We start from the raw sequence: 14,830 nt of genomic DNA on the forward strand, positions 1-14,830 counted from the left end.
GCATTGCCTGAGCCCATTGGTCGGTTTTTGAACCGCTGCAGTAGTGCGGTTGATTCAAATGAGTTTGTCAGCATTCCAGCGGCAGTCCGAGAGCAGAGAGTACAAGAAAACTCCAGACACAGGTAGGTAAACGGTATTCTTTAACTAGATTACATTATCTGACATGTAAGGTAACTATTGAACCAATGAGTTTGGCGAGTCAAGTGGGTTAGCAGTAGAATAAAGTAAGATCTAGCGAGTTAGTGTTTAGTCTTTGAAGATGAGGGGTGTAAGACAGCTAGCTTAGCTAACGTTAGCCTGGTCTGTTAGCCTGAAAAATGCCGCTTTAACGGCTAGTTTCACCATTATATCAGTTAAAGTCTTCTTAAAACAACCTTAACATGAATGTCATTGACTTAACACATGTTTACAGCTGATGCTACATATCCTGTAGTGAAGGACCACAGCTGAAATCACTTTTATATGCACAATATGACGTAAAACATGAAGCTACTGTGTGTTGAAGCAACATTATAATGTTAAAGTCAGAGAGGATGTTAAAGCTGATCAGTCCATGATGCAACTTAGGACAGAGGTCTGTTACAGTGTGGGCATGGTTCACTTTGATCCTTGTCCATGTAACGTTAGCCCTCTGTCAGACCTGCTAGTTTTAAGGTCACAGTATGTGAGAGGTGCTGTGTTTCATAAACTGTGACTCAAAATGATCTGGCATCAAACTACATGTATAAAAGAAAGAGGAGCTTTCCTGTGAGCTGCTGTAAAGACATTGTTGTTCTGAATGCCCTGCTGACAGATCATCTTTCTCTCTTTCAGGCTATAATGGAAGACTATTTGAAGATAGAGAAGATTGGAGAAGGTTGGTCTTCATGTTTGTCTCAAGTTAAACTAAGTTTTCACATGTTATGCTATAAAAATAGAGCTGAAGAGTTCTTCTGTAGTCCAGGACAAAGAAGAACAACTGTCAAAACCATTACTCTCTGTAAATGGAGTAGAGTTTACAAGTTACATCATATAATAATTATAATAATATCTTTGTTTATAAAGCACCTTTAAAAACAAATGTTTACAAAGTGCTTTGATGAACAAAGCATGGTTTGAATAACAAAGTAAACCTTTAGACAGACAGAGAGGAGGGACTTTAACAATGCAAAACAGAATACAACACAAAGGGTTAAAAAGGATACATTAAACAGAATGAAGTGGTGAGACAAAAGACTGATAAATCTTTGTTTGTCAAATATTTTTATTGAATTTTTCTGTTTATGAGAGGTACAGAAAAAGGAAAAGGACATTTTAGATGCACAACAATTAACAACTACCCAACTTAAACGACTCATTCAATCACAATCATTCACACAACAAGAGACAAAATGGACAAGACAATACAATCAATACAATCAATCATTGTTTAAGAGGTTTTTCCAAAAATAATTAAAAATAGATCAAGTAAATAAAAGCAATAAAGGACAACAAAATGGCTTTTTCATGTGACATCATGTCAGAGAAAAATAGTAAGTGTAAAGGATAAATTAGAAACATTAAAATAATAAATAAAAAAAGAAAGTATAAAACAATAAATAACCAAATAAAATTAACCCCAGAACACTATTGCTAAAATTAGTAACACCATCACTAATGCTGGGTGTTTTTTACCCGATATAATATTCCCAATAAAAAGTACTTGTCATCAATATATGACAATAATGACAAATAAGAGTAGTGTCTTTTATTTTCATCTGTGCCAAAAAAGTGTATCGTGATGAATGCTCCAAAATTACTGATAAATTTAGAATTCAGGACCAAAACTTCAGTTTTGAAAAAAAAAGTGCTAAAACTGGAAACTTGATGTTCGGTCCGCCCATTCCTGCGATATTTGAGACTTCCCTGGTGAAGGCACAGTCTCCTTTACACACAAACAGCTGCAGGAGAGAGTGAAAATCACCTGGCGATAGTGTTCTAGGGTTAAAAACAATGAATTTGTTTGATTAAAACTAGAAATAATAGTAAAATAGGATTAAAATCAGTTAGAAGGATGAAGTCAAAGTAAGTCTGTAAAAATGGGGTTTAAGAAGAGATTTAAAAGATGTCCCTGACTCTGCGAGCCTTATCTCCTCAGGGAGGTCGTTCCAAAGTTGAGGGGCTCTGATGGAGAAAGCTCAACCCCCTTTGGATTTGAGCCTAGACTTTGGAACAACCAAAAATGCCCCACCTGAGTCCGCAAGATGGCTCGTAATTTGTTAACATTTCTGCGATGTAGTTTGAGGCGAGACCAAGGCAAGCTTTAAAAGGGATCAGTAAAATCTAAGACGCAGAGGAAGCCAGATAAGAGAGAAGAGAGGACAGGAGTAAGGTGATGTCGTCTGTTAAAACCTGTTAGAAACTACAAACACTACCAGTCTAAAGTTTGGACACACCTTCTCATTCAATGGTTTTTATTTATTTTAATTATTTTCAACACTGTAGATTAATACTGAAGACATCAAAACTATGAAATAATCTGGTTTTACCATAATCTGGATTACAACAGTCGTCAAATAGGGCTATCCATTGTGTACTAACCCTACCTCTGAACAACACAACTGATGGTCTCAAACACATTAAGAAGGCAAGTCATTCTACAAATGAACTCTTGACAAGGCTCATGTTCATTAGAAACCATTCCAGGAGACCACTTCATGAAGCAGACTGAGAGAATACCAAGAGTGTGCAAAGCTGTCATGAAGGAAAAAGGGGGCTACTTTACAGAATCTAAAATATAAAACAGATTCTGCTTTGTTTAACACTTTTTGGTTCATTCAATAATTCCATATATGTTCTTTCATAGTTTTGATGTCTTCAGTATTAATCTACAGTGTTTACAATCATTACAATAAATACAAACCCTTGAATGAGAAGGTGTTTCCAAACCTTTGACTGGTAGTGTTGAAGAAACTACCTTTATAGTACACAGAAAGTAACTCCACAGATTTGAATTAATATAAATGTTTTCTACATGAAATTGTAATAAACATGGCGGTTTGTATACAAATGTACAATCCCTAATAAAATGAAATAATTACAATTTAAAACAATACATAATATATATCCCACAAATTCTTAAAATATCAAAATGTGCTGAAATTAGCGACCTGTGATTTCTGAAAAAAGGAAGAAGAAAATATGAAGACAGTTATTTAATGAATGCAAAGTAACTAAACTATTCCCAGGAGACTTAGAGAATTTTGTTGCCAATTTTATGAATTGCACTGTTAAATTAAATGAACCCCTAAAAACACCATTTTATATTACGAAAGTGAAAATAAGAAAATAAATCCAAATGAAATAAATCTCACTCACGCCTTTTAATTTTTGTCACTGACTGTAATTACTTTATATATTCTTTAAAATGTCTAAACAACAAAAAGCTGCACACACTTAGATTTAATACAAGACTTAATCAAAGAATAAATATTATGTCACTTTTAATTAGTTATATTTGACTTTCTTTTTCAGGTATCATTATTTCATCAATAATTATTTAGTCATTTCTGTCTGTTAAAGCTTTGTAATTTCTTTTCTTTATATGCATTGTAATATTAATAATTATATTTATGGAGGTTTTCTATAATATATGTACTGTTATTCAACGCCTTCAATAAAGGTTTCTTTAATTAAAAAAAGAAAAGTTATGCTGCCTTAATGTTAACCCATGTGGGCCTCAATAAAGTCGAGTTACAATCAAGTAATTCAAGCATCCTCTCCATGATCGGTCCTTAAAGTAACACTGTAGTGATTATTATTATAAATGAAATCTATCCTTTCTCTAATATAATTTGAGTCCAATGTACTTTTCTTCTTCCAGGTACGTATGGTGTGGTGTATAAAGGCAGGCACAAAGCCACAGGGCAGGTGGTGGCCATGAAGAAGATCCGTTTGGAGAGTGAGGAGGAGGGGGTTCCCAGCACTGCTGTCAGGGAGGTCTCTCTGCTCCAAGAGCTGAAGCATCCCAACGTTGTACGGTACGTTTGACTCGTGTGGAGTTCAGGGTGTGTTACACGATCAGTCTTATCTGTCAGGTTAACAGGTTTAGAGTAGGATGAAATTCCTGGGCAGTATCGATGTTATTCAGATTCAGAGATCTTTGTTAATCCTAGAAGGGCAATTTGGTTTACCAGCGTTTCAAATAAACAACACAAACACTTACAATCACAACACTCTACATGTCAGTGACAACAACAGTGCAAGATGGGGTTCTTCATAAAGAGTATGAAATAAATTAAAAACACAGTTGCGAGGAGTAAATACAAAGAACCACCTTATAAATACACAAGTTCACATGTCTGTTAAAAACTGCTATCAGCATTTAGCAGTCTGATGGCAGAAGGAATAAAATAATTTGCGTATGTGTTCGTTCTCCTGGAGGGGCGAGATAGCACCGGCCTGAGGGCATTATAGAGAACACCTTGGCTAAGATGTGTCCAGGTTATCATTCTGGCTTCACGTGTATTCAACTTAAGGTTGACTGGCATACTTCAACTCTGAGTTTTATGACAGTCTGAAACACTCCTGTTTAACTGCCCTATCTAAAACAGACATACTGTAGTAAATTGCTCATGTTTTACCGTTGGATACGTCTTCCATCTCATACAGCAGCAACACATAACTCAGTGATGACTTAAACCCAAGCGGCAACCTCCGGTCTAAAAATATGAGTCCAATGCGGAAGTGTTAAAAGCTGCAGTTCATCGAGGATCTGCTTGAGGCTGGCTCCGGAAGTACCAGAAGTCACATACACATGAATGGGGAAAAGACGATCTTTGCAGCATTAATAAACATGTTTACAGCCTGGTACAAAAGATGAGTGTAGTCTGAATAGCTAATTTCTAGACGTCCTCTCACTGTGAGGGGGGTGAATTTTTTTCTAATTCGGTAATTTAGAAGATATTGAGATTACTAGTCTTCCAATGAGAGGCACAGCTGCCTGCGGGAACACTGCAGCTGTTGGCTAGGAGGCTCAAAGCCCGCCTCTTTACGTCACACTGGCTCGACAGAAGCAATATGGCTGCCGCAGCCGATTGGTCTCAAAACAGCTCTTCAGAAACAGATGGGTGACGTCACGGATCCTACGTCCATATTTTTTACAGTCTATGTAAAAACCTCTAAAACCTCTAAAACAATGCTGAAATACCATCAGACACTTCAGCTATCTCTGCGTTTCTTAGAAATAAAACACCCAGGTGATTTTACAGATCACATGAAGCCCTCATTTCAAAAGACTACATTTTAAAAGTCTGCTGAAATAGTCCCTGACAAAGTGATATGATCCGTTTTTAATGAGGCTCTCTGAAGTAACCCGACACAGTGATTTATAATACTTTGAGACCGTTATGACCGTCACAAGATTTACGGACAGCTTTAAAACGGTGCTCAGGTCATAATGTTGCTGTATTTGATGTAAAGAGAGCTCAGATATAAATACATACAGTAATCACAGTGTTATGCCAACATGCTGGATCAATGAGGAGTGTGCAAACATCTGTACGGTTATCAGAAACACCATGTTTGAGATTCACAGAGAAAGCGGCTGTCTCTTATCTTTAAGAACTTCGGTACATGTAGAGCTCTTAGTTCACAGGAATTAAACCCAGGTGTATAAACTACTTTTATTTCCCCACAATTATCTTAAACTGTAGAAACTGAATGATGTCAAAATTAACTGATCCCTTTATTTTTCCGGACTTAAAGGCCCTGTGAGGAGTTTTGAACTGGCTGAGAAACAGACTAAAAATGATACTGATGCCTCTTTATGACCTTCAATAGCAAACAAGGCCATCAGCAGCAACATTGACACCTTCTCTGTTGTCATTTTTAATGCCTGAAACCGCCCTGAGGGGGTAGTTGTCAGACCAGATGATGGACATCTCGCTTCAGAAACAGCCTTTCTTTGACTGTTTTCATGGAAAATAATCACATTGCCTAATTAAGTTGACTGTGGAAGACAACAGGATGAGGTTTTTTGTTTTTACAAGACAACAGATAAGAGGTATCACTTTGTCCACAAGGGGGCGCCAAAATCGACACAAAACAAAAGTTCCTCACAGCAGCTTTAACTGCAGTTTAATATTTTATCCTAACCTTTTTGTCTCCACATCAAGCCTCACTGACGTTAGAATCAAATCATTTAGAGACTCCACTTTGATAAATCATCGGAAGGTCAAATCAAACATGTTGTAGATCTGAGACGTTCATGTTACACATGAAGTTCAGACTAAGGCTGTAGGCTTTAACATCAATGATAGCCTGCTGACTGATGACATTATCTAACATGGGATACTTACGTTGACCTGAACAGATGTTGCCTTCTGCTTTTTTAAACAAGCTAGTCATAATCTTTTAGCCTCCCACATCTGTGTTTGAGTGGGCAGACCCTGCATGCTTCACTGAAGAGGAGAGCTGTCTTCTTCACCTCTTCTGTTAAATCTTTGGGGCATTTTGGGATGTCTTTGCACACCGTCATATCAGCCATCCTAATTTAACCTGCTTTATTCTCTCTATCCCAGACTCCTGGATGTGTTGATGCAGGAGTCTCGTCTCTACCTCATCTTTGAGTTCCTGTCCATGGACCTGAAGAAATACCTGGACACTATCCCCACCGGCCAGTACATGGATCCCATGCTGGTGAAGGTAACCATGTTTGTGATTACTCTCTCAGTGGTGTGTCTTATTGATCTGAGGACTGTCATATAGCTGTTGACTCTGTTTTCAATTGAATTATGCAGTAAGATAATGTCTCTCAGGGACTCCAATCCACTTTATCTCTATAGCCCATTTAAATATATGATTAATATAGTGAAGTTTAACAAAGTGATGCACAGTGAGGTATAAGTTAGAACACAAAGAACATAAAACACTGTAAAATTTAAATACTGTCAAATAAATAAATCATCAGACACATAAAATCACTGTAAGAAAAAAATATAGACAAAAATAAAATATCCATTATCTTTTTTTAATAATTTTTTGTATATAGATTTTTTTTATTGTTTTTACGTTTTTAAGTATTTTTTATAGTTATTCATGATGATTTATTTTACTGTATTTCAATTTTTAAAATTTGTATTAAAAACGAAAATTCTCGTAAAACACTTTTAAAAAATTGAAATACATACAAACACTGTAAGAAAAAAAAAGTGTACAAAAAAATAATAAAATAAAATATCCATTCTCTTTTTTTTTGTATATATATATATCTTTTCTTCCTGTTTTTGTGTCTTTAAGTAATTTTTTGAAGTGTTTTATGATGATTTATTTTACTGTTTTTCAATTTTATCATTTTTATTTAAAAAAAAAAATCATGGAACACTTTAAAAAAAAAAAAAAACACATAAAAATAAATAAAACAAAATAAATAAATAATATGAAAGAACAAACAGAGACAGACCGCACACAACTCTGATGCTTGGTTAAAAGCCAAGGAGTTGAAATATGTTTTAAGGCGGGATTTAACAGTTAGTAATGTTGGGGATGTTCTAACATGAGGGCACAGCTCATTACATATTTTGGGGGGCACCTCTGAGAAGGCATGGTCACCTCTGAGAAGGCACGGTCACCTCTGAGAAGGCACGTTCACCTCTAAGAAGGCACGTTCACCTCTGAGAAGGCACGTTCACCTCTGAGAAGGCACGTTCACCTCTGAGAAGGCACGTTCACCTCTGAGAAGGCACGTTCACCTCTAAGAAGGCACGTTCACCTCTGAGAAGGCACGTTCACCTCTGAGAAGGCACGTTCACCTCTGAGAAGGCACGGTCACCTCTGAGAAGACACGGTCACCTCTGAGAAGGCACGGTCACCTCTGAGAAGGCACGGTCACCTCTGAGAAGGCACGGTCACCTCTGAGAAGGCACGTTCACCTCTGAGAAGGCACGGTCACCTCTGAGAAGGCACGGTCACCTCTGAGATGGCACGGTCACCTCTGAGAAGGCACTGTCACCTCTGAGAAGGCACGTTCACCTCTGAGAAGGCACGTTCACCTCTGAGAAGGCACGTTCACCTCTAAGAAGGCACGTTCACCTCTGAGAAGGCACGTTCACCTCTGAGAAGGCACGTTCACCTCTGAGAAGGCACGTTCACCTCTGAGAAGGCACGTTCACCTCTGAGAAGGCACGGTCACCTCTGAGAAGGCACGGTCACCTCTGAGATGGCACGGTCACCTCTGAGAAGGCACGGTCACCTCTGAGAAGGCACGGTCACCTCTGAGAAGGCACGTTCACCTCTGAGAAGGCACGGTCACCTCTGAGAAGGCACGGTCACCTCTGAGAAGGCACGGTCACCTCTGAGAAGGCACGTTCACCTCTGAGAAGGCACGTTCACCTCTGAGAAGGCACGGTCACCTCTGAGAAGGCACGGTCACCTCTGAGAAGACACGGTCACCTCTGAGAAGACACGGTCACCTCTGAGAAGGCACGGTCACCTCTGAGAAGGCACGGTCACCTCTGAGATGGCACGGTCACCTCTGAGAAGGCACGGTCACCTCTGAGAAGGCACGTTCACCTCTGAGAAAGCACGGTCACCTCTGAGAAAGCACGGTCACCTCTGAGAAGACACGGTCACCTCTGAGAAGGCACGGTCACCTCTGAGAAGGCACGGTCACCTCTGAGAAGGCACGTTCACCTCTGAGAAGGCACGGTCACCTCTGAGAAGGCACGGTCACCTCTGAGAAGGCACGGTCACCTCTGAGAAGGCACGTTCACCTCTGAGAAGGCACGGTCACCTCTGAGAAGGCACGGTCACCTCTGAGAAGGCACGGTCACCTCTGAGAAGGCACGTTCACCTCTGAGAAGGCACTGTCACCTCTGAGAAGGCACGGTCACCTCTGAGAAGGCACGTTCACCTCTGAGAAGGCACGCTCACCTCTGAGAAGGCACGCTCACCTCTGAGAAGGCACGCTCACCTCTGAGAAGGCACGTTCACCTCTGAGAAGGCACGTTCACCTCTGAGAAGGCACGCTCACCTCTGAGAAGGCACGTTCACCTCTGAGAAGGCACGGTCACCTCTGAGAAGACACGGTCAACTCTGAGAAGGCACGTTCACCTCTGAGAAGGCACGTTCACCTCTGAGAAGGCACGGTCACCTCTGAGAAAGCACGGTCACCTCTGAGAAGGCACGTTCACCTCTGAGAAGGCACGGTCACCTCTGAGAAGGCAGGGTCACCTCTGAGAAGGCACGGTCACCTCTGAGAAGGCACGGTCACCTCTGAGAAGGCACGGTCACCTGTAGTATAACTCTTTGACACTACACAGCTTCTGACTGGATAAGACAATAATTTTACAGCTTCTATAGTTTTATCACAATGGTTGTTTCTGAAGTTGAATATGGTCACAGTTTGAATGACGTCTGTAGTATTGATTAAATCTGTAGCCTTCTTAAAGCGAGCTAACTTAGCCGTTATTACTCACATTAAACTGAACACTTATTTAAATGAGTGACTTAATAAGGAAACCATCTTGACTGCTGTCTTCAGACTCCTGTAAATCACAGTAGGTGTCATGAAAGGTCTGAGCAGTGTCTCTGACCATTGATCTTCGCAGAACTGTAGCATTTCCCATCTCTACGTTCATTCTCCATCGCTCACCCTCCACCTCTTTTTGTCTTCAGAGCTACCTTTACCAGATCTTGGAAGGGATCTACTTCTGTCACTGTCGTCGAGTCCTCCACCGAGACCTGAAACCCCAGAACCTTTTGATCGACAACAAAGGGGTCATCAAACTGGCTGACTTCGGTCTGGCTCGGGCCTTTGGTGTTCCTGTCAGAGTCTACACTCATGAGGTGAGAGTCTGCTCGAAGAGTCCATCAGTCACTGCAGGGCTCGTTATAAAACTACACTACAAAGGGGTCAGATGTAGAGCTTAGACACTTAGTTGGATTTATAAACAGATATTTGATTACCAACATCAACAGACACAGAGCTTATTGTGTGTGTGTGTCCTCAGGTTGTGACTCTTTGGTACCGGGCTCCAGAAGTTCTGCTGGGTTCCCCCAGATATTCAACTCCGGTGGATGTTTGGAGCACAGGGACCATTTTTGCTGAACTGGCCACCAAGAAGCCCCTGTTCCACGGGGACTCTGAGATCGACCAGCTCTTCAGGATCTTCAGGTAGACCATCGGAAGACCAGACGTGCATGTTGTTAGCTCTTCTCCAGTGGTTCAACTCCTTACAGAAAGTCAAATATGAAGTATTAGTGCAGATATAAATGAATATAATAACCTTTTTTTAAAGACAACTTTAAACTAACCATATAATACTACTACTGCTAATGATAATAATAATAATAATAATAATAGTGCATTTTATTTATAGGCCCCTTTCTTGACACTCAAGGTCACCTTACATCATTAAAACAAACAGAGTTAAAAGAGGCTAGGGAGCAGCTGCAGCTCAAGGCGCGCCAGCGTCCACTCCGGACAGCGTCCACGTCTATATAGAGCGTAATATATACAAACTGGAAATGTTACAAACTAAATTAGTAAATACTTGGGCTGTCATAATGAGTTAACATTAAATTACTCTTAATGCCACTCAATTTTTTTTGAAGTGTGATTAAACCAAGCGGCAACCTCGGGTCTTAAAATATGAAGCCGATGCAGAAATGCTAAAAACTGCAGTTCATCAAGGATCCACTTGAGACTGGCTCCGGAAGTACCAGAAACCACATACACACCAATTCAAAAGAGCTGATCTTTACAGCAGAAATAAACATGTTTACAGCCTGGTTCAAAAAACGAGTGTAGTCTGGATAGTTCATTTCTAGATCTGCACATACTGTACGGGGGGTGAATTTATTCATAACTCGGTCATTTCGAAGATATTGAGATTACGAGTTTTCTATTTCCATAGACTGTAAATAAAAATGGACAGCGTTGCTCCGCCTCTTCCCGTTGTACGGTTCTTAAGCCAAAAGATCCCTCTCCTGGGCGCCGCCATTGTGCGGCCAGAGCCTGTGAAGCCACGGTAATAAGCTCCGCCCTACAGCGTCACGTCACTAGACGCTGTGTGTCCTTTAAAGTTTCACACTACGGCGGCTGTGAATCAAAGGAAACAGGAAGTAAAACCCTGTTTTTTAAACTCTAATAACTAACCAAAAAGAAACTTTTCAGAAAAAAGAGGCCTTGAACACAAAACAGTCAAATACTAACTACATATAACCACAGCATACGGATATGAGAAACATTCGTACGACTTGTATTTATTTTTTAAAGTTTGACTGCTCCCCCAAGGATTTTTTGACCTATACTGCAGCCAGCCACCAGGGGGCAGACACACTGCTGAAAGCCTCACCACCAGGGCCGAGTCCGGCACGCTTGGATTAAACACACTGATGACACGGAGGGCTAGAAGAAACAGACCTTCTTGAACATGAATGGAACCACAGTTCTATTAAGGACCCGGTTTGACATTTTTCAAAACTTGATAAAGTTTTAGCTTATCATACTGAAATCAAGTCTGGTGTGTCCCACGACGTAACTCTATGGGTGCATCTCAAAGCTCTAAACTGCAGTCTCCTCGGTCGAACCGGAAGTACTTACTGACGCGCCATTTTAACTTACGTCCCAAAGCTCTAAACGCTGCTGGAGGAGAGAGGAGAGAGGAGCGAGGAGACTGATCAGAGGAGGGATAATCAAGGAAACACGAGAGCAGACTTTGCGGAAGTCTTTTCTCTGACAGACACGCCCCCTTATCGAATATCACTCACCGATTGGACGCTGCGGCGGCTCGGACTTAACCGAAACTTAACATCAGCTGAGTTTAATAACAGAGAAAAGATGGACCTTAAAACAGTCACTAAGGGTGCCCTGAAACAGATCATAAACATCCGTCGGTTTCTAAACAGTCTGTGTGTGATGAGCTGAGATTGAAAAGTGTTTGATGTGAATTTTAAAAACAAAATACTGATCGCAAAATCATCAATTCAATATAACAGAGGATGGATTCTGTTATATCTGATTGTTTTTGTCAGATTCACTGACTAATGAAATAGAGTAATAGAGTCTAACATCATTGATAGAATATATATCAATGATCAGTTATTCCTCCTGTTAGTTTCCATATTTCTTCTCGTTTTCTTCATGAAGAGAAGTCTGACAGTAAAGTTTGTCTGTTAGTAAAAACACTTGTTATATTTCCTGTCAGGTTAATAAAGTTTCATATGAGGCTGATCATTAATGAGCACAGGGTTTGAAAAGAGTTGCATGGTTTCTATTTTCCCTTAAAGTAATAAATAGTTTAATAATGAGGCATTTTACCGGTGAATCGATCCGTGATGCTTTAGGACAGAATAAACAGAGAGCTGATTCTCTTCATGTGCAAGTGTGTGTTAAACATGTAAACACAGAGACAGAGCTCTGTTACTGTTTATATTTATCAGAGTTATTACAGTGAACATGTGTGCAGACACAAACAGCTGTTAAAGCCGTCATCACAAACCGACGTCGCTTCACGTGACGCTCCGGAGGACAGGACGTCTCATTTCTCTAAATACAAATCTCCTCTCTCCTCTCTCCTCTGGTTTTATTTCCTCGCATCTCTGGTGGGCGGGACTAAGACGCGAGGAAGAGACGCGAGGATGAGACGCGAGGAAGAGATACGCGAGGATGGACGTTTAGAGCTTTGAGATGCACCCTATATCTAGAGCATAAACTGTAATACATGGACGTTGTGTCTGAGACATCACCCTCTGGTTTTTGAAGCCAAGTTTTGAAGCCTGTCATAGGAAGTTCACGTATTCAAAATGCTGACACGACCTAACAAGAGGCTGAGTTTAGGCAGGTCTTTAGACTCCTCACAAACATCCACAGTGTGCCCACCTGTCAGCCAAGTCAGCCACATCCCTAATCATGTGAACTCATAATTTTAATATCTTCAAAATGAATCAGTTATTCAGTTAGAGAAATTAAGTTGATTTTATGGGTGTGTTTTGGCAAGAAACTTGAATAATCCAAGTTTTCGGAGGATACATTATTTTACCAGCAACTTAAAGTAGATCTTATTTCTAGAACTACAACCTGAAACTTGAAACACATGATCAAAACTACTGAGGCAAAGACCTTTCAAAGCAAATAGAAAAATAAATCACTAGATTTGTCCACTGTCATGTTGATAAGAGTATTGAAAACTTGAAGAATATATCTCTTTGAGGTACGTTTAAAAGAGATTAATGTGATTAATCATGAGTTGTCTTTGACAATCATTTGATTCATCCATATTCAAATAGTGAATGATTTGACCGCCCGAGTGAATACTATTATTTATGCAGGATGGACTCTGTTTTTATTTTCTATTCCTCCTTTGAATCCATGTTTCTGCTCTTTCAGGTCTCTGGGAACCCCGAACAATGACGTGTGGCCTGAGGTGGAGAGTCTCCCCGACTACAAAAACACCTTCCCTAAATGGAAAGCTGGCAACCTGTCGTCTCTGGTGAAGAACCTGGACAAGAACGGCCTGGACCTGCTGGCAGTAAGTCTGCTTCCTTTACCAGAATGCTGTTCAGAGTTACTTCCTGTAAGACCCCTGATAGAGTGATATAAGAGAAATGAAAACATCTTGATAAGGTTGATCTTGTCTGATGTCTGGTTTCATAAATGTGTCTATATTTAAAAACTGAGTGTAGAGGAGCATTGTTCCTCTTTTGGACCCTTTCCCCATCCGTATTTATGGGTCTGAAGAAAACTAATGGACAGGAACATCACTGCCATCGCATATGAACTCTGTTTTCATCACGTCAGACTATCAGTTTCAGAGTTAATGTTTGTCCATCAGGCATGGAGAGCGATGCTTTAACTTCAATGTCTATTAAACAAAATGTGATTGGCTCTTGCTTCTGCACCTCTCTAACTCTGTCTCTGTCTCTCCTGCAGAAAATGTTGACCTACAATCCTCCCAAGAGAGTCTCCGCCCGCGAGGCCATGACTCACCCTTACTTTGATGACCTGGATAAATCCACCCTGCCCGCTGCTAATATCAACAAGATCTAAATCTATTGACCCCACATTTAAAAACACATTTATACCCATTGTGAATGACCATTCTGTAAATATGTGTGTGTACAAATTGTAAACCTTTGGTAATGTTTTTGTCTTTCAACGATGTCTTTTCAATAAAGCTGCACTTTCTGTCTCAAAATATGAACCTCGTGTTTCTTCACTCGCTCTAACACGGGACTTCCACCAGATCCGTGTCTGGTCTGTCTCCTATCCACTGCGGTCCGGCTCCAGCAGGATCTCTGGACAGCTGGAGTCATGTGACCGAGGTGTTCCCACAGTAATCCCTGAATCAAGGATTCTCCTCCTCCTCTCCTCATCCATGTTGTCTTTCTGGTCCTCTGAATACCTCTGACCTGTTGACTCCAGGCCTGGCTCCGCTCATCATGACGGTTTGTTTTTGGACAGTCATGGCCAAAAGTTTTGAGAATGACACAACTGTTAATTTTCACAAAGTCTGCTGTTTCAGTTTTTATAATGGCAATTTGCATATACTCCAGAATGTTATGAGGAGTGATCAGCTCAACTGCAATTAATTGCAAAGTCCCTCTTTGCCTTGAAAATGAACTTTATCACCAAAAACACATTTCCACTGCATTTCAGCCCTGCCACAAAAGGACCAGCTAACATCATTTCAATGACACACAGGTGTCACACACATTAACACAGGTGTGGGTGTTGATGAGGACAAGGCTGGCGATCAATCTGTCATGATTGAGTGAGTGGACACTTTAAAAGGAAGATGATGCATGACACCATTGTTCCTCATCTGTTAGCCATGGTTACCGTCTCCTGAAGGCGTTACAGCTGCGGGAT

The 14,830-nt window shown here is 40.5% G+C and overlaps 1 protein-coding gene across 1 annotated transcript; it reads left to right on the plus strand.

Annotated features, from left to right (window-relative positions):
- The first annotated feature begins 18 nt into the window (after positions 1-18).
- cdk1 (cyclin-dependent kinase 1) lies at positions 19-14,158 on the plus strand. The gene is made up of 8 exons (XM_034682418.1): positions 19-122; positions 814-856; positions 3,842-3,998; positions 6,540-6,663; positions 9,634-9,804; positions 9,969-10,132; positions 13,349-13,490; positions 13,892-14,158. Exons 2-8 carry the CDS (start codon positions 820-822, stop codon positions 14,006-14,008), a joined length of 912 nt encoding a protein of 303 aa, XP_034538309.1. The 5' UTR covers positions 19-122; positions 814-819; the 3' UTR covers positions 14,009-14,158.
- Positions 14,159-14,830: the final 672 nt, after the last annotated feature.

The sequence above is a fragment of the Notolabrus celidotus genome, chromosome 4 (assembly GCF_009762535.1).
Source record: "Notolabrus celidotus isolate fNotCel1 chromosome 4, fNotCel1.pri, whole genome shotgun sequence".
NCBI lineage: Eukaryota > Metazoa > Chordata > Actinopteri > Labriformes > Labridae > Notolabrus > Notolabrus celidotus.

Coding starts and splice junctions, on each gene's coding strand:
- cdk1 (XM_034682418.1), top strand. CDS start 820: ATGGAAGACTATTTGAAGATAGAGAAGATTGGAGAAG. Junction 3,999..6,539: donor AAGCATCCCAACGTTGTACG/GTACGTTTGACT, acceptor TCTCTATCCCAG/ACTCCTGGATGTGTTGATGC. Junction 10,133..13,348: donor CAGCTCTTCAGGATCTTCAG/GTAGACCATCGG, acceptor CTGCTCTTTCAG/GTCTCTGGGAACCCCGAACA.